Genomic DNA, 18,864 nt, shown 5'->3' on the forward strand with positions numbered 1-18,864 from the left:
ACCAGGTCGCGAAAAATCTCAAAGCCTCCAAAACAGTCGACATTCAGGTCGAGTTCCTCGTTGCCGCCGTCATCGAAGGATAATCGAGCCGCGAAGACTACTCTGCAGCCACCGGGGACGTCGAATACACGCGAAACTCGATCAAACAAGAGCAAGGGGAAGCATTCGCTTGAGGTGTTGGGCGGACCTGACGCTCGCGACTTACGGTCACAAAAGCGTCAGTCTCCGCCGGCACGTCAGGGTCCAAAAAATCAGCCTCAATCGAGGGAGCTTCCCATTTCATTGAGCCGTCCCGGAACAGGGTTGGAGCAGGCGACTGACACAGAAAAACGGGTGAGAAAATATATGAGCTTGATGTGGTAATGGAGCTGACAGACGATAGGAGAACGTCTCAGTCTGGCTAAACCTAGTCAGCCCCGACACAGCGCAGACTTCTCACAATTTCACGGAGAGAGACGTTGATTCACATATTGCATCCGTGTCAGACTCAGGAGACATGGAATCTTCAAGCTCACACCTCACTAGCACCAGTGCCGCTACTGAAAATGCAACAACTACGAAGGCTAGCACGGTCCGACATATCGATTTCATGGAACACTTGGAATTCCGAGGCATCACAGATAAATCTTCAGGTGACGGAAAGCTTAAAGAACTCGGTCTAGACAAGATTATCGATGCGGCGCCTTCACACGTCGAATTTGGGAAATTCGAAAGTCTCCTCAGAGTGTTGGAAGACTACCTTAAGAAGTTCAGGAAGTCAGTGAAGGATCGGTCTTCCGAGAATGGTCTCCCCGTTTATGATGCTTTGAGGCACGAGATAAGTCACTGGAGGCCTGACACTGGGGGTTACAGACGGTTTCCTCCAATGTCTCCCCAGGACTTTGCATGGGACCAAACACAATGCTCTACTTCGAGTGAGGCCGATTTTCACAGAACCATCATGATCTCCATTATAGATCGCCTCGATTTTCGCGGTATTTTCACGTTTAGCTGCGAGGAACAATGGCGCATTGAAAAGAAGCTTTTGATAAAAGCAACAAAGGATAGCAGCAAGATCACGCAGCCGAAACCCGACCTTGCCATATCGTTTCATCGAGACGCCTTCATAGAGTCGACACTCCTCGAGTTTCCCATCGAGCTCGGGAGTTGCCTGCATCCGGGCAAGAGAGGACGTGAGCGATGGTTTCCATTCCTCTTCTTGGAAGCCAAAAGGGAGGATAGCTCGCTCCGTACCGCATTCGAGAAGAATCTGTACAGCACCAGCCAGGCGCTCTTCAATATCTTCCAGTGGATGCGCCAAGTTCCCCAGCTCCTCGAGAAATTTTTCAAAGATGTTCGAACGTTCAGCATAGTTCTTAACAATGAAGACATGGTGTTGAGAATGCATCGCGCCGAGGGAAATACAGATGATCGCCTTAGGTACCATTTCACGGAAGTGGCCAATATCCGAAATTACAGCCGCGATGCCGCCTGCCACATGGTCAAGAGTGTGTTATTAGACTACGCGTTGCCACATCTACATCCCATCCTGAAAGAAACCTTCCAGAGTGTTGCTGAATTGGATCACTTGAGAGGGAGTGGAGCAAAGCGCAAGCAGGACCTCATGGATGCACAACAGTCCAAACAGATCATTGACGACCGCCCGGGGCCCGGAGAGACAGATCCTCCTCAACTGCAGGGCATTAATACGGGGATATCCTTCGATGCCGACAATCTGACCTTAGCTGGGCCGCCCAAGCGGAGCAAAAAAGGTCGACGTGGTCGGTGACTGTTAAACTGTGGGTCCCTTGCATTTGAGGCTATAGTTTTGGGCGCCTTTGACTATATGGAGCGCGATATATCAAGAAGTTTTAGATAGTAGCTTGGGTGGGCGATAGCATTCGGTATAGCCGTCAGAAGCGAAGGCGCGCCCAGCCTATGCCCGGGTCGGAAATGACAGGGCTGCCTAATCCAAAGCCAGATTTTCCGGCAACAAATTTACAAGCAAAAACTTAGGCGGAATCGCAAGGGCAGGGAATCTGCCAGGTTCCTAACACCTGGCTCCTAGCCGAGAGCCAAGTATAACCGATCGCAAGGGGCCAGATTAAGCCCCTCCTCAGTGATGCTCAGCCAAAGACTCAGTTGAAAGCTCAGGTTAAAGCGGCCTTCGCTCACCCACTAGGATCAAGCCGTATATGGCAGCTAGGTTTTTCGTTCTTGAGTAACAGAGGTACCGACCTGCCAGCCTGACCGTGGAGGCGGCCCACTCGACGATCCGGATTCGCACTTCATTCCCCGGTATTTTGTCGTCACAGGGGATGGGCGAGAGGGATATACACAATGCATGCACGTGTGCTGCGCGTTCCTCGATCGAGACGGATGGGGGTCTCCTTGGCCACCGAGACCCTTCTGCTTTTATCCTGTTTCACCTCTGCATCACGCCATCCTTTCGCCTACTTTGTACGGGTGGCACTTCTTGCGGAGCAGGCTTCACACTGCCTTGCATTGCGGCAATTCGGAATAGGAGTACTATCGCATGATACTTTCCACTGCTACAGCACAGTGGCCGTCGCAGTCGTGAGAGCCTACTGTGTACGCGCACAGTCGAGACGATTGCATATTCTTCTTATCGCGCCTGCGCCACTCAAGACACACCACTTACGGCTGGGCATGGCGGATTCCGCTCACCGGGCAGCGCCGCTGGGCTGGGCTGGCTCGGAGTGTCTTATCCCGCATGGGCGATCTTCTGCACGCAGTGCATCTCGTTGGCCGTGCCGCCAGTCCGCCCGCCGGCTGGAGGTTCGTACGGAGTACCACAGTAGGTAGATACCAAGTAGCTTGGGAGGTGGTAGGTGGTAGGGAGGGAAGTACCGTGATTGGATTGTGTTCTGACGACGCTCACACGCTCATGCTCATATGCGTAGGTATATTTGTATATAACCGCTCCCTCGATCCAGAGGAGAGGCCAACCCCTCCTAGAGAACGATTCAGTACCACACATCTAGCGGTATACAACACACCTCACTGTGTAGCAAAGACATCCACTCTGCACCAAACGCACGATCGGACTTTTGCACCCCCAACACTCACCTTCACACCTCACCTTTGTACTCGGCATCTTCATCTCGAGTTTAGAAAAGTACCAGAATCAGACTCGACTCATATCTACGGTATTATACACCACTGGTTGTACCTGGGACAATTCAAAACACCTCAACTACAAACCTCACCCTCACGATGGCAGCACTCCCCTACGCCGTGCCGCCCAACTACGCCATCAGACTAGTCGAAGAACCTCTCTCCGCGGGGCACCCGGTCCAACCACACCCCTCGCACCCCTCGCACTTCCAATTCCCACGCACGTCCCTCCACGCGGCGACACTACAAGCGCACTTCAAAGGCCCGCACGCGCCAGGGAGCGTGCGGGCGCCACGTTCCACAACGGCTTGGTCCCCGCCCACCGACATCCGCGAGACGCTGGCGACTTACCACATCGAGATCGAGGTCCCGGGGGTCACGAACAAGGAGGACATTCTCGTGCAGTGGCTCAGCCCGCACACGCTGCTCGTGCAGGGCGTGGCGAGCCGGCCCCGGAACATCGGCCTGACTGACCAGGAAGAGGGGGAGAGAGTCTGGGAAGGAAAGGAGGGAGAGGGATGGGCTACCGAGGCGGGGCACGCGAAGGTATGTACATACTGTGGAGTACGGTTCGCGGGATCTCTTCTCTCTTTCGGCCCAGTTCTAGTCTGGGGAATACGGCATCCCATCCCGCTCCCGCTACGAGTTGACTAGCTCTCCCCCAAGCTATACCCCCAAGTTACGCGCAGCTAACACGTCTGATACTGTAGCGAGCGGAACCCGACGACGGTGGTCCCCTAATGCGCACGCCCAGCCGCGAGACGGTCGAGGCCGAATACCTCGCAGACGCGACGCCCACGATCCTGCTCTCGGAGCGGAACGTCGGGCCCTGGCGCCGCACGTTCACCTTGCCCGAGGATGTGGAGATGCGGGAGTTGAAAGCTCGGCTGGAGGGTGGGCTGTTGCGGATCGATCTGCCGAAGCGGAGTATTGAGGATTTGGGGGCCATGAAGGGTGGGGGCGTCAGGATTGATGTCGAATAGAATAGAATAGAATAGATTAGGGCGGGGATTGCGCTGCATATCGAGTAAGGTAGGGTAGGGTAGGGTAGGATATAACAGAATGGGTCAAGAAGAAAGGCGGCGCGTGGCACGCCGCTTTGTCTTTGCTGTGGCGGGAGGGACGGTTGGTTAGCTGAAGCCATGGGAAGAGCATTGCACTCGAAGAGAGATGAAATATGCTATATGGTCGGCTGAGTTGGGTTGGATAATGACCTAGGACTGAAGAACTGCACGCCAGGATGGGATGAGGATGAGGAACCACACATAGATACGGCGCATTACCTTGGACGGATCTGGAACAGCAAGATACAAAGGCCATAGAAACGGATGATTCTGACGAGGCGGACTCACGCACGAACTCGGACTCGGACTCAGGCGTCTGGTGTTGCGGACAGCTGGCAGCTGGCATCTTACAGCTTGACTTCGCCGTGTACTCCGTAATAGGCAGATCAGTATAAAGCCAAGTAATGCGAAACGTCGGTGGCACTCAATCATAAGGCCTATACTACATATATATACTATCCCCCCCCCCCCCCCCCAACACAAAGACCTTGACTTGATTTTTATTATACATGCACATCGCGCTCTTTTCAAATCACGGTATTTGCTTCTTCGCTCCGTCCTTTCGACCTTGGGTTCGGGCCGAAATATTGAACATACCTTCATTTCTATAGTAGTACGTGTACTCCCAGTACGGGACCGACGTGCCTGGGCACATTACATAGGACAATCCAGAGTGGCCGAAAGGCGGACAAGCGAGCACACCCAAGTTGGGACGAGAGATTTTCCTTCCAGGTGTCTTCCATTCTCTTCCTTCTCAAGATTAGATTCACGTTGGTATCCAGATTCATCCCGTTTCCGATTCCCATGCCCTTGGGCCCATCAGATTCGCCAGGACACCAAAACGCGACACAGCGGGCAATGGCCACACGCTGAAACCGCTACATTTTCCGCCCTCAATGCGAGGGACAGTACAACCCAAGAAAAGATATAGGACAAGACAACCCAAAGTCTGCCATCTGTGTGTTCCTACACGGCCTGCACTTGCAAATTCACCACCTGTTTCAGCAAACTGCAATCCTCGCACCGGACCAGCTTCTCCAACACCCTCACCCGTTCGGATAACCTGTAGATTTCATTCTCCATGTGCCGCATCTCCACCTCGGTCTGGTTGACGTAGTTCATCGCCTCGGTCAGGACATCGCTCTTGCGCACCTTAGCGGCAGGTGGACCATTATTCGAAACCATGCTGTCTTCATGCTCGCCGTCCTCGCCGACCCGCGGGCCGTAGTGTGAGTTCTGTAGCGTCGAGTGGAGTTGCATGATCTTGGCGTTGAGGTTTTCGCGGTACTTGCGCTCGACCAGTGAGTGGGCCTGTTTGGCGCGTTGTTTGGCGTCGGCTTTGGACGGCGCCGTGGTCTTTGTGGTCGATGGAGGGGCTTCTGCCTCTTCTTCGTCGTCGTTGTCTGACGACACCGCCGTGGCAGTGGGGATGTAGATGGGTTTGTGGCTGGCGCGGGTGGTGCGGCGCATGCTTGTTGCCGCGCTGGTAATGGCGGATCTCCTGGGTGGGAGGGGCACGACGTCGGGTGGGCTGTCGGCCGTCGTTGCCGTGGAGCTGGAGCAGCGGCGGGTTGCTGAGGAGCGTGGGGTGGTGGCAGTACTCGTGCGTGTGACTGTGCTGGGTCGGTGGTGGACCTCGACAGACATGCTGTCGGGTGTAAAGTTTGTTTCGTTGCGCGAGTTGGCGTCTGTTATACACGGCACGGACGTGCACTCTTCGATAGGTGGCAGGGTGGTGAAATTCATGCAGGGTGCATCTGGACCACAGCGTGAGGGTTGACAGCTGTCTACTTGTCCAGCGATCAGGGGACAGAGCTTCTCAGTCGAGTCTGTCCTTGATGCAATGGAGACTGCGATGGGATCCAGGTTGGTCATGGGCGGAGAGTCAGAGGCTGGTAGCGTTGTCGTGATACCATTGTTCGTCATGTTAGAGTCATTGTCAGCATGTGAGCTGTGCAGGCTCGACTGATCCATGGGCGGGAGATTTGCCTCCATGTTGAGGAGCTGTGAGAAGGAGTATTGATTGCTGTGGTACGGATCTCCTGAGGCTCTGCGTGGGCCGGAATCCCGAGAGTTGCTCAGGTTACCTGTCGGTCCGTGGCGATGGTTGGGCTGCCGCAGATACGCCAGAGGATCTTGCGCCCTGTCCATGGCTGCTGAGTATTTCTGGTTGACGTCGATATCCACGGTTGACGTCGTCAGCGGAGTGCTGGTAAAGTCCATCTCATGCCACCCGGAGTAATCTACTGAGTCAGGGTCGACGATTGAAAGCTGGGGATGGTGACCCTGAAATGCATGTTGGTTGTGAAAGTCATGAGAGCTTTCTGGCTGTCGGAACAAGTGCCGGTAAGGCATCGTTGCTACTGGCTCGTCGCTTCTCCCGCGGCTGGTTTTCTGTCTCGGACGGATGCTGGAATCGTGCTGATTTCCACAAGATTACCGACTCAACACGCAACTCGGCGCATAAGAGACACCTTCCCGAAGGCCGCGTCCCAATGATGATAGAGAACGGTGACGCTTGCCGCAAGCTCGTAAGGACGCGTTCAGCGCTAACAGTGCGATACGGCTCGTCAGCTGCGGTGGGCACAGTATCGAGGAAAGCGGAGAGCAGAGTGTCAGGCCACGGTGACGACGAGGAAGAGGGATTTGGGTGGAGGATGTGTGTAGATGTAAGGGAACCGACGATGCTAGCTCGGTACAGGAAATCCGGCGGGCCCAGCAAGAGCATCGTCAAAGGGGGGCAAAGGTCAAGATGAGCGCTGCGTGAGTAAGAAACCCACAGTCACACCACGCCGCGACGATCCCGTATCGCCAAGCTGCCAGTGGTATCAAGATAGCCAATCAAGTTCGGCCGACGCTCGCCTAAGATCGGTACTGTTACTAGTGTTACGGCCGCCGGATCCAGACCCACGTTCAGCCAGATCCAGGCCCTCGGGCACGAGACATTTAGTCGTGACTGTAATGACACTGGCAGGACACCAAACAATGTCGAAATGACAGTGTAAACCCCACCGATTTATCCTCGCGTGGCCTGACATGCTGCACCATCCGATGTCCCACAAAGTGATCGACGATTCGATCGCTCGGGTTTGCGCCTCGCCAGATCCGGAGCTCCCGCATTAACCTCGCGGAAACCGCCGTCACCGGCTCCAGACACCCAAGCAGTACTCGTAGCGTAGCTGTCTGCCGAGTGAGCTGGTGACATTGTCACGCAACCTCTGGTGCTTCCCATAGCAGAGACATGCACTTTGCCAGCAACGGACGGAATCGGGCAAAACAAAGCACCAAAACATGGACACTGGATGTTCGAATTCTGTAGTTAAAAGCTCATCCTGAACGTCGAGTCAAGGTAGGAGATCAGCCAACCTCTCAACTGAATCAAATCGGGACATCACTAGAAGCAGCTCTATTTGACAATCGAGCCATTCCCAAGGCAACAAGCGTCTGCCAACACCGAGGCCTTCTCAACAGCATCCTATTCAACAAGCATCATCATGAACGCAGCTCGCCAAGTCATCTCCCGCCGCGTTGTCAGCGGCATGGGTCCCAGGCTCACCACACCCGCCCGATATGCTTCAACAAGTGTGGAGCATCAGGGGCTGGCACCCCATGATAGACAGTTAATGCGCAGTGTTTTCACTGCAGGGACAGTGGCCGTCGCTGGAGGCGTGGCGTACGGCGTAAGTGTTTCCTGAGACATATGTCCCAAGCTACGAGGTCGAAGACTAACCCTTTTTCTCAGGCGGCCAGATCTGGAGGTCGAGTAGGCAACCGGTTCATGAAGAGGAATTCGACGCTGGATAGCTCCAAGTGGTTTGCAGAAGGTTCTGATACCAGCCGTCTCTTCAGCGGTAGCCATTAGACTGGTGGGCATGGGTATTGTTGGCGTTCTTCGGCTGGGTCGGGCGTTCGAGGGCGTGGTCATGGATCAGTAAAGACAGGCTGGGCATGCCACGATCTACTGAACTAGGCAGAAAAGAAGGCTGCAGGCGGGAATTGTGTATGTTTAAATGTGCATCGTCATTTTAGACGACCATGGCATTTCGATTCGGCTATGTATACATTTGAACATGGGTATCACAAGAAGTTCGTCAAAAGTTTCCACCGAAGGTACCCAAACCAGCTTTCCAACTTTTGTTCAAGCAATTCACTTGATCGTCAATCACTTTTACCCCACCATACAGACAACGCCTACTAGAAGAGGCGAGGGACCAGTCGAGAAGCGGCGCCAAGGAGGAACACGAAGCTGAAACTTCGCTCGAGATTCAGCCCTACGAAGGACTGGCCACCCGATTGGAGGTGTTCAAGAATGGCGTGAGGGGCCGGATTGCCCAGATGCCGTCGTCCTCTTCTGAGTCGTATTTTGAATTCGCCGAAGCGGAGGTTGGACTCGTACACTCAGATATTTGGCCGTCACTGTCGTTGTCCGTGAGGCTGTCGTCGCTGTCAACAGAGGTGTCCTCGTCACTCCAGTCGTCTCCGTCGAAGCTATCGTAGGAACAGTCGCTTTCTTCGTCGGTATCGAATTCGTCGACATCGTTGCATTGGATGGCGGCTGCCAGCCTGATTTGGGTAATAGTTTCCAGTTGAGCTTTGAGTGCCGCTCTGAACTCTTCGAATGAGGGTACTTGATGTTCGACGTATGTTGCTGGGCTGTTCGCCTCTGTTGTGGTTGTGTAGGTCGACACGGGCTGAGCCTGAGCGAAGTCTTTCGTACGGTCATACACCGAAATATGACCCAATAGCCGGCGTAATCTGGGTTCCTCCCGAGCAGACTCTGACTTCAGATTCCAGTGCGACCTGAACAATAATCTGGCAGTTGATCGCGTCGTCTCGAGAGGGAGTTGGGTTGTGGAGGCGGAGAGGAGTGGTGCATGCGAGCTCAATGCCTCTTGTCGATCCATGCTGAAGACGTGTGGTTTTTGTTTGTGCTTGTGGGGCTTTGGTTGCAGAGTACGCTTTGACAACAATTCCTGGTGTAGAATTGTTTGTGTGAGAGACTTGGGAAGGGTCGTAGAGAACGACAGGGAAGCGGCTCTTCTTGAACCCTCTGTCGGGTCAGGCTACAGCGCACGAGCTTAGCAGATGTGTGTCTGGCCCATGATCAGACACGAGGCCCATCGATCCACCCCAGACAGCCACGTTCATCCAGGTGGGATCAGGAAAAAAGCCTTTCCTCGAAGCGGAAAAGTCAAGAAGGGGCACGCCGATTCATTAGGCGGTTGACTTTTGGGAGATGCGGCTGAAAGAACAACACCCGCTGCGTGGTTTCGCAGCAGGCGTGTCAAAGGCATGCCAAAGTGAGGGGGACCAATGATAAGTGCCGCTGGCAGCTGTCTTTTAGCCCGATTGGGGGCCACGCGAAGGCCAGAGGACTGGTCCAGTCTCCGCTAACCACGACTATCGAGAACAGGGGGTGCACAATGGGGAAAGGCATCTGTCACCGGCAACACCCAGGAACCCTGTCAATCACGGAGTCGCCTGATAGGCGCGAGGTTGACGTGCAGGGCTAGAAAGAAGAAGCGAGGGGAGAAGAGAACGAGAAGGAAAAGAGAAAGGGGAGGATGTTCGGGGAGCTGTCAAGGCTGTTTCGGGCGCGGGCCAGGCCCAGCAGCGTGGGCTTGGCCACCTCTTTAGGGCTGCCCTAAGCCGTTCTAGGGGGCACCCTCGCTAACCATGGTTTCGACGACCGGCAACCACGAGATTGGGACATCGCTTCCACGCCCCGTCTAACCAGCTTCGTCCTTCGTGTCACTCCACCTTTCGTCGACGACCTCGTTCAGCAAGCCATTTGGGCATCAAAAGGACGTCTCGCAGATTACCGAAACTTTGCCCAAAGCGTAAAAAGCGCAGACTTTCACACCGTCACTCGGCTTCTTCCGTCGATCACAACACGCCTTCTCTGCGTCCCCTGCCTGACCACGTGTTTTGCTTTCGCGCGTGCGCCACAGATCGCATCTATCGAAGGTTGTTGGGGGTGTCCCCTACTGTGTACAGTATCTGCTTGCTGTTCAAACTTAAATCTCCGACCCGAAGAGGAAACGCAGTCTGCGAGCGGCTTCGGGTGCCCCAACACACCATGCGCTTGTCCTCCTTTTGGCAAGTGCAACATCTTGACTCCAAGCTGTCGTAATCTCACCCAGACTAGCTTGAGCAACCACGTTCCCACCTGTCATGCTTCTTGCCATGCTCCTCATTTACCATGTGCCCTCGTTCGCTTCTCGAAGGGTGTGAGTATATTTCGCAGATGTGGAGGTACGCGTGGAAATGCGGCCATGGTACAGCATGGAGAGCTTCGGCATTCCTTTTCCAGCCCGACGATCTTCACAACAATCGGAAAGTGGGATCCATGTCCGGACGTCAGTCTTTCGTTTGATCCTGCATACCGCAGAACCGCAGAGCAGGATTGCTTGACTTCAAGTAAGAATGAACCGAACGACATACCAGAATGCATTTCTGAGCAATAAGCTTTCAATCCATGCTGTCAGAAACTGACGGCGTTGTGGCCCCACACAGTGTGACCTCTCGTGGGTACGAAAGAAAGGGACGATCGGAAACAGAGCTACATTGACACCTGTAGTGTACATCGACGAGCACCTTTCATTGTTTATACGGTATGGGATCGAGGTCCCTCAACTAATTCAGGCTACCACAAGGCGAATGAATGGAACTGGGAAACACTGTTTGTTTTGCGATAACTTTTATTACAGGTTGAAAGTCAACTATATGAGGTACCTATGCGACTGCCACCATTGATGAGCGAAAATGCTGCAGATATGCTTCTCTGGAATGTCCGTCCTTCCGTGGACCCATGTCAACGCCGGTCGCTATGGATGTTGGTATTGCACTGCTGTCATGACTTCAGTTTCTCGTAAGGAACGTGTGGATAGCAGAAGAAGAGCCGCATGCTGAGTGACAGAAAAGAGTGCTTTCAGATTTCATGCTGAGTTTGCGGTCGATCTGCGGATGACGGGCGTTTACTCGGCGCTGATTTGGATCCTCCTCTGAGACTTGGCCTTCTGCAGCTTGGGCACCACAATAGACAGAATGCCGTTCTTCATGCTGGCCTTGACGTTGTCTTGGTCGACCGGGATGGGGAAGGAGAAGCTGCGAGCGAATTCACCGACACTGCGCTCGGAGACCCAGTAGGTGTGCTGTGGGTTATGCTTGCCGACCTCCTTGGATCCAGTGGTGGTGACTTCGGTGCTGTAGGAGCCTTGGGCGTTTTCGTCTTTGCCGTTGGCGTCGACTTCGGTGGCAGGGGTAGGTTTCGAGCCTTCCTCCCTGGTGTGTTCTGTCCGGCCCTTGACCGTGATGGTTTGTTCGTCGGCAAACTCAATCACGACGTCCTTTTGTTGAATGCCAGGCAGTTCACCTTCCAGGATGTAGCTGTCCTTGGCCTCCTTTACGTCGAACTTCGGCGCAAAGGTGCGAGATGCGGTGTCGGACAGCTTCTGGAGCTCGGAGAAGGTGTCGTTGAAGAGATTGAAGAAAGGGCCCATCTCCGAGCGGTAAGGTCCGAATGAGGATGGAATGCGTGGGAAGAGAGCCATGTTTCGTGTTTGGATGTGCTTTGGCCTTGAGACTCTGGAGAGCGTTGAAGTCAAGCGGTGTGGAAGTCTTCGAAGGGTATTAGACATTCAGTGGATTCGAATGCTTTGTTCTGATCTGGTGAGAGGGTAGGTAAGGAGGAAAGGTAGCGGCAGCTTTATACCTTGCTGAAGGCATCAGAGACAAGGCCACCGTGGTGGATGGAATGTCGCCAGAAGCATCGCATGGGCAACAGAAGTGGCGTGAGGTTTCTAGAGTCTTCAGCTCTTGCCTACTTTGGCCTCACGAACATGGCCGGGATGGCATCACAGACGCTTTGCGGGGCTCCACGATACCGCATAGAGGCGGGATGCATCCCCTGGATTCTTCTCGAGCTTGCTGTGGACTGAGGATCGGCTGAGCGCAGGTGGACGTTTCGGGCCATGTGCTGAGGCCAAACAGAGCGATTGGTGAAGGCTTGCGTCATTACAACGTCTCGATTTGGAAACGCTCCACAAGTGGTGGCGTGTACGCAGAGTTGCTGAGACTTATCTGGAACTTTCGATGGGTCAGGACGCTGGAATTCTATACGTTTTTTTGTCATTACAACTGACGGCAGCCTCCACCACCCCTCGCATTCTTCTGACCTTGCCAGCCAAACACCCTTTACTCTTTTCCAGGCTCCTCTAGCTGATACGATAGACCACTTTTCTCCGCTCACCGACATCAACCAGTCTTCTGGTCTCATTGTCGCCTTCGTGTCATCAAAACATGTTTCCCAGACCTCCTGGCATCGGCTGCACTGGATTTCGCATTGTATCCGGCCACAGGGGAACCGACATGTCCGGCTGAGGACAGGACTGAAGAGCCAAGTTTCACGATCAGGCCTCAAAAGTCCGAGCCAAGCGCCCGACCTGTGTTGCCAATTGGGGTGGCCGTGCACAGCGCGTCGACTGGGCTCAGGGCAATGGGTTTGACCTGGACCACTGTGGTAGGGCTTCATTCCAGGGTCCTAGTTTGGTTCCGGCAATGGAACTTCTTTGAAGACTCTTGTTCTAGACTCCGCATCGAGGATGAGAGCTCTCATGGGGATCAAAGCCTCTTTCTCGGAGAACCTATCAGCCCACGTCTTCTCCTCATCGCACGGAGGGTAACGCAGAGGCGAGTCCGGAAAGACAGAAATCTTATTGACAAGGGGTAGGTGCGAGGTGGGTGAAGGGCTGATTGATTACTACAACCGGTTGGTGCGCCTTTCGGTTGATCGACGATAAAAGCTCAGTCGCTAGCACGTGCAAACTTTCAAAGTGCCATCAAATCAATACATTATTCATACAACATTCAAATCCTCAAAGGATATCATGCTCCCACTTGCGTCTTGAGTCCCTAGGCTCCCGCTTTCGCTTCCTTTCGACACCAGGCTGCGTCTCGAACAGCCATGCGCATGAACGCCAGTTGCTGCGAGAATCCCCTACCTCACTTTCATTTTCTTTGGGATGTCGTCCAGGTGCCCAGGCCCGGCCACCCATATGTTTCGGACTCGGCCGCATTATCAATGGCCTCGAAGGTGGCTGCCTCTACTTTCTCCTCGATCTGCGCTTCTGATCCTTCTGATCCTGCCAATGCCGTCCGTGATTTTGAGCGCTGGGGTGTTGTCGAATCGTGAGTTTTGAAGGTGCCTAGGCCGGGCCAACCCCAGGTCTTGTCGCTCTGGTGCGAATCTTCGCCCATATTGTTCTCATTGAGCTTCGACGACGCCACAGCCTGCAGAGCCGGACTCATCGATCCATTGGTGCTGCCCGCTGCATCTTGTCGCTGTGAAGGCTGTTGTCGAGCAGCGCTGTCGCTAGGAAGTTTCTCGTGTTCATGCGCAAGTGCATGTCGAATCGAGTCCATTACATGGCTGAGCTTGGACTCGTGGTGGTGATGGATGTGTTCAGTGGGTTCGCTGCTGGCAGGAGCCTCTGACTGGCCGCTGAGTGTAGTCCAGTTGAATCGAGTCATAGTGGTGTTCGGTGTTTGGTTTATGGGGCTAGTGCTGTTGTTTTGCTGGTTGGCAATGCTTGAATGTGGAATAATTTCTGCTTCTGCTTGTTGAGTATTGAAACGAGGGAGAATCTGTGAAGTTTGATGCCCAGCCCATTTTATACTCATCCTCGACTCACCAGATCCGTTCGCACGGAACGCTTGAACACAGGAGGTTTGTCACTACCAGCAATCCCTAGCACCTACGTCGCACGTGCACGGACGTCATTGGATAGCACCCCGGGTTCTGGCCGACGGTGATCATGTTACCGCACGGTATCTGTGCAGTGTCACACCACGCAGCACCTGAAGCTTTGTTCGGCGGCTGAAGCCGAAATCGCGCAGACGGGGAATCCTTGAGGAGGGGCCGCCGAACTTGCAACACACAGTGCGACAGGTGAGATTCCACATTCTCTAGTCATGATGCTCCAGGGTCTAGATGGCGGGCAGGATTAATCCATGCTCGCCTATTGTCTTGTGAAGTTCGCGAACAGCCGAAGCGCGGGAGGAACAGAATGCTCACAATGAGATGGAGAATGCCGAAGTTCAAATGACGGCCGCTGAGCTGGAATGACGACGGAAGCGCGACGCTCGTATGTTTTGGTGAGCAACGCTCACTTCGACCTCATTTCGACCTCATCTCTCCTCAGATTGTCCCAATACAAATCTAAGCTCTAGCGCCAAAGGACCAGCAATACAGCTTGAAGTTGCGCATCCTAGACGAGGGGGATACAGTAGGCACTTGTATCTTTGCGGCTGCGGCCGCCACCGACTCGTTGCGCTGTTTCGACGCAGAATGCCAGATCAAACTTCAACGGCACCAGCCATCCGCTATTGGCAACATGGGTTCGGCCTGTCATCACGAGATTGAGTCGACCACTGCAGTCTAGGAAAACCACCGGGAGTAAAGGGACCAGCAGATTTTGGAGATTCGTTATCCTATAACATCCAACCCAGTCGAGTATCGATTTAACGCTGACCTTTCAACGCCCGGCCTGCACGTGCGCCGTCCCTTCCACAAAAGGCTCCCATTCATTCTTATTCTTGCAGTACACCTGCTCTATCATCAGCATTCCAAGACCTGAGTCGACTTGAAGAGAAAAATGAGGCGCTGTGGACAACCCTCGTTGGTTGAGGGCAGCACTCACCTCGGCAACTGGTTTCAGAATTTTGTCAAACAGACCCATCTTGATGACTGTGCAGACAGGAAAGAGTCAGCGCGATCTGCTTTCTGGCGCAGCCTTACCATCGCGAAAGCATTCGACAAGATTATCTCGTACATTTCTTCCCTGGAACCAATTCTGTCGCTGAGTAGATCGGACTTCAAATCAATATCAGCAATCAGCGCTACACGTCAATTTGGGGACGAGGTAGAGACGCGAAGAGTTTGCCAATAAGTCACTAGCTGTACTAACCATCCACAATTCCCGCAGAACCAGCGATGCAGCAACGTTCCCGAATCGGTCTTTCGGTCAATATAGTCTTTTGGTGACCCAGTCACGGTGACATCTTCATCTGAAATCACCGTCACATATGTCCCGACTACAAGCTATCAGCAGCAGCAAAAGCAAAATCGATCGGCTCAGCTCCCATACGTGCGCCACTTTGTTTTCGGCAATTCAGGCACCGGCAGTAGACGGGCTGTGTGTTCTCGGCAGAATCATTGATGGTGACCTTGATGGCGCCGCAATTGCATTTTCCTTCCAACACCATCTTGACAAGCCAACGCAGTTGAGTTTGGGAAGCTTGAAAACCAGCAATGGTGAAGGTTGTGGTGGCCCTTCCCCTCTTTTTGATAGCGGTCCGACTCACGCAGGCCGAGCAGGTGCCGAGTTCCAGCCAGAACCAGAAGCAGTGACCTCGACTTGGCGGTAGTCAGGACTCTCGATGCCTAGCGCTCTGCAATCCGTTTGGGCATCGGACCCGCATTCACACTAGCGTCACGAAAACAGTTTGTCGACATACCCCCAACACACGCCAAGCTCAGTTGCGGCACGCGTAGCCTATCTACTACTCCCAAGCAAAGCGACGCTCGAGACGAGGCATTCAGAAAATCCACGGATTCGTCTGAACAAGGGATGTCAGCATGTGCTCCCTTAGACCCTGCTTTGCCAGCGGCATGTCGTGCGGCACGGCCCTTCGACCTGCGACTTTTAGAACGCGCTACGATCATATCAGAGCAAGCACAGTATGCCGTTTGGAGGTCCAAGACCTTATCGCTGTGGCCGATAAGAAGCCAATAGCCGTATCAAGTCCGGTGAAGCTGCGTATATCTTATCCACTACTGCCACAGGACCGTAAGTTCACTAATCCCAGCCCTTGCCTACAGCCGCATCTGGAAAAGACAACAACGCACAGCAGCGAACCTGGAAGGTAAGCAGATCGACACCGGGTCCTGAAGAGGGAATGCCCTGAGCTTAATACGGACTCACTCGGTAATTTGTCTCCCACATTCCTACACAGCACATAGCGCACTACACACATCCGGTTATCTCACTGGACAACCTCGGTCATCAAATCATCCGGCCAGCGAGGCGCGTCTTTGCCATTGCCTCTCGTCCCGACATTGTATTTGAGAACGACTATGTCATCGTCAAACTTGGTGATCGGCTTGATGGTTCGGACGATGGCCCCAATGGCCTTGCTCTCGCGGTCCTCGAAGAACGACGGCTGGAGGAGCTTGCTGTTTTTGGCTATCATCTCCATGTACAGCGGTAAAAGGTAATTCATATTATGGTAACATCTTGGACGCCGCACCGTCAGTCAACCAGCCAGCTAGCCGGCGGGGTCGCATCCATAAAATAACAAAGGAGCGGGCACACCACACGCAAAGTCAAGAATTGAGGGGGCGACATCGAGACTTACCGGAACACCTGCTTGTCGTTCCTCTTCCACACGTCCTGCCAGACCTCGTCCGGGTATTCTCCCACCGAGTTCGCCAACCACTGATTGTAGTAGTTCAGCGCGACGTCGACTTTGAAGCTGCCGCCCTCTTCGGCTCGTCGCATCAATGCGCATAATATGCCAGTCACGCCCGCGATGCCGGTCATGTAGTCGCTGTTTGGAAATACGGGAGTCACGGGCTCGTCGTCCTTCAGCCCCATGGCCCGACCAAAACCAGCAGAAATGCCCACGCACGCATCGCTGATCTGCTGCCATCCGGAGCGGTAATCCCACGGACCATTCCAGCCGTAGCAGTTCTCGCGCACAGAGATGATGCCACGGTCTCGGTCCTTGACTAGGTCGATGATGTCTTGTTGGCTGAAGCCGTATTTGTCGAGCACGCCTGGGCGGTAGCCTTGGACGACGACATCAGCGTCCTTGATCAGGTCCCGCAACTTGGCCTTCCCTTCCTCGGTCTTCAAGTCAAGGCTGCACTGCCATTTGCCCCATGACAAGTCCACGTGCAGCATGCTGTAGTCTACCAGGTTCGGAGACGTCACCCGCATGACGCTTGCCCCCAGCTCGGCCAGGCCCCTCGTCACGGCCGGGGCGGCAATCACGCGCGTGAGGTCCACGACCTTGAGTCCCGCGAGCGGTCTGGCGGCCGACGTCTGAGGCATATCGGCCCACCAGGAAGGTTTCTGGGTGCTATTCGGCGCGGCGTGGATCTCGAAAAGGCCGACGTGGGCATTGGCCATGCCGTGCTCCGAAGCGCGGTACGATTCGACCGTCTGGCATATCACGCCGGCTTGCTTGTACACGTCAGACGCCAGGTGCTGCATGTCGGTCGAGTCAATGTTCGCCATCTTGTCGATGAACGGCTGCCTCGCGGCCTCCCACGTCGTGAGGTCGTCGCGGTCTTCCGGAAATCCCAAGCTATCGAGGCTGGGCTTGGGGTTCATACTGCCGTGAAGGTGGAAATACCGCCCGTCCTTCGTCCGGTAGATGTTTGTGACGCAGTGTCTGTACACACTGGAGCCCATCTTGTGGAAGTCATAGTTGGGAACCATCTTAAACAGGGCCTCTTGGTTCTTGCCAGGCGTGATGACGTGTTCCGTGTCCGGATTAATCTGCCACAAGAGCGTCGACATAAAGAACAGCTGCGCGTGGTCGGTGTTGATCTCTGCCCCTGTCACCTCGACATTATACTTGCGCTTGACCAACGCAGCGACAATGCATGCTTCGAATGCCTTCAAGCTTGCCGTCGACTCGGCGAAGCGCCAATTGATAGGAATGGAGGGGAGGTTTGAGCCCTGGAATCTGATCCGTGGAGCAAAGTCTTCGGCCTCGAGCGGGATGTCTTTTGCGATCTTGGAGTTCTCGAGCAACCCTTTCGTTAGGAGCTTCTCGGATTCTGCGGGGATTGAATATGTTGAGAGGATGTCTGGAGTAGGAGTGTCGACGCTGCCCATCCTGACGATGTGCGCTTTCCAACCCGGAGGACTACTGCAGTATTTTGGCGGCTTGCTTTGGTGATGTGAAGCGTCACAACCAACAATACCAAGGGATGACCTTCAGACCTCTCTCTCAGGCTGTTTGGGTGAAGTGGCCAGTGTTGATGTGTCTGTGGGTTTCTCGGATACCTATCTGCACTATCGGTAGGAGTCCGGTCATACGCTATGGTGTTCGATGGCGAGAGCGACAAATCTCAACAGTCGCTGTTTTTGCAATACGTTTATAAAGATTACAATCAACGAGCAAAGGGCAGCTACTGCTTACTTTGCTAGAGAAATTCTTCTTCACAAGCAGACCTTGCACTGTCAGACGGATTCGTCAGTGGTAGGCACCTTCTCCGGGGTCAGTCCTCCGGATCCTCGGCATCAGAAGGAGCTAAAGGGGGTCCTGCAGGTACTCCGTACGGAGTAAACAGTCCTTGTCTAAGGAATGCAACCCCACGCCCAACAATGACAGGGACAGGAGGGGTAAGATACAGTGGACCGAGGCTATGTCTGACCGACGAAAGGGTCACGTCGAGTTACCTGTTCAGCCATGGATGATATTGTTCTGCAGCCAGATGTTGCCTCGGGATATGCGTAGGACATGTCACGTACAATTGCTGCTGATTCGGGTATGTGCGACTCAGGGGGACCGCTGTATCGCCCACCCCCATGGACTTCGCGCCCTAAATGGCAAGTTGACATTATGTCGCATAAGGATCCTCCATTCCCACGTGAATTGTATTCCTGAG

The 18,864-nt window shown here is 54.1% G+C and overlaps 8 protein-coding genes across 8 annotated transcripts; 3 read left to right on the forward strand and 5 right to left on the reverse strand.

Annotated features, from left to right (window-relative positions):
• Positions 1-496: 496 nt before the first annotated feature.
• Positions 497-1,768, forward strand: A1O7_06655 (uncharacterized protein; the record flags this gene model as incomplete). Its single annotated transcript, XM_007760656.1, has 1 exon — positions 497-1,768. One exon carries the CDS (start codon positions 497-499, stop codon positions 1,766-1,768), a length of 1,272 nt encoding a protein of 423 aa, XP_007758846.1.
• Positions 1,769-3,216: 1,448 nt separating this feature from the next.
• On the forward strand, positions 3,217-4,100 carry A1O7_06656 (uncharacterized protein; the record flags this gene model as incomplete). Its single annotated transcript, XM_007760657.1, has 2 exons — positions 3,217-3,663; positions 3,828-4,100. 2 exons carry the CDS (start codon positions 3,217-3,219, stop codon positions 4,098-4,100), a joined length of 720 nt encoding a protein of 239 aa, XP_007758847.1.
• A 1,047-nt stretch (positions 4,101-5,147) lies between these two features.
• A1O7_06657 (uncharacterized protein) lies at positions 5,148-6,536 on the reverse strand (the record flags this gene model as incomplete). The annotated part of the gene is made up of 1 exon (XM_007760658.1): positions 5,148-6,536. One exon carries the CDS (start codon positions 6,534-6,536, stop codon positions 5,148-5,150), a length of 1,389 nt encoding a protein of 462 aa, XP_007758848.1.
• Positions 6,537-7,675: 1,139 nt separating this feature from the next.
• On the forward strand, positions 7,676-8,043 carry A1O7_06658 (uncharacterized protein; the record flags this gene model as incomplete). The annotated part of the gene is made up of 2 exons (XM_007760659.1): positions 7,676-7,861; positions 7,924-8,043. The coding sequence occupies 2 exons, from the start codon at positions 7,676-7,678 to the stop codon at positions 8,041-8,043; spliced, it is 306 nt and encodes a 101-aa protein (XP_007758849.1).
• Positions 8,044-8,452: 409 nt separating this feature from the next.
• Positions 8,453-9,085, reverse strand: A1O7_06659 (uncharacterized protein; the record flags this gene model as incomplete). The annotated part of the gene is made up of 1 exon (XM_007760660.1): positions 8,453-9,085. One exon carries the CDS (start codon positions 9,083-9,085, stop codon positions 8,453-8,455), a length of 633 nt encoding a protein of 210 aa, XP_007758850.1.
• Positions 9,086-11,158: 2,073 nt separating this feature from the next.
• Positions 11,159-11,734, reverse strand: A1O7_06660 (uncharacterized protein; the record flags this gene model as incomplete). Its single annotated transcript, XM_007760661.1, has 1 exon — positions 11,159-11,734. The coding sequence occupies one exon, from the start codon at positions 11,732-11,734 to the stop codon at positions 11,159-11,161; it is 576 nt and encodes a 191-aa protein (XP_007758851.1).
• Positions 11,735-13,190: 1,456 nt separating this feature from the next.
• A1O7_06661 (uncharacterized protein) lies at positions 13,191-13,712 on the reverse strand (the record flags this gene model as incomplete). The annotated part of the gene is made up of 1 exon (XM_007760662.1): positions 13,191-13,712. One exon carries the CDS (start codon positions 13,710-13,712, stop codon positions 13,191-13,193), a length of 522 nt encoding a protein of 173 aa, XP_007758852.1.
• Positions 13,713-16,226: 2,514 nt separating this feature from the next.
• Positions 16,227-18,088, reverse strand: A1O7_06662 (uncharacterized protein; the record flags this gene model as incomplete). Its single annotated transcript, XM_007760663.1, has 2 exons — positions 16,227-16,476; positions 16,599-18,088. 2 exons carry the CDS (start codon positions 18,086-18,088, stop codon positions 16,227-16,229), a joined length of 1,740 nt encoding a protein of 579 aa, XP_007758853.1.
• Positions 18,089-18,864: the final 776 nt, after the last annotated feature.

The sequence above is a fragment of the Cladophialophora yegresii genome, assembly GCF_000585515.1.
Source record: "Cladophialophora yegresii CBS 114405 chromosome Unknown aczIN-supercont1.4, whole genome shotgun sequence".
Taxonomy (NCBI): Eukaryota; Fungi; Ascomycota; class Eurotiomycetes; order Chaetothyriales; family Herpotrichiellaceae; genus Cladophialophora; species Cladophialophora yegresii.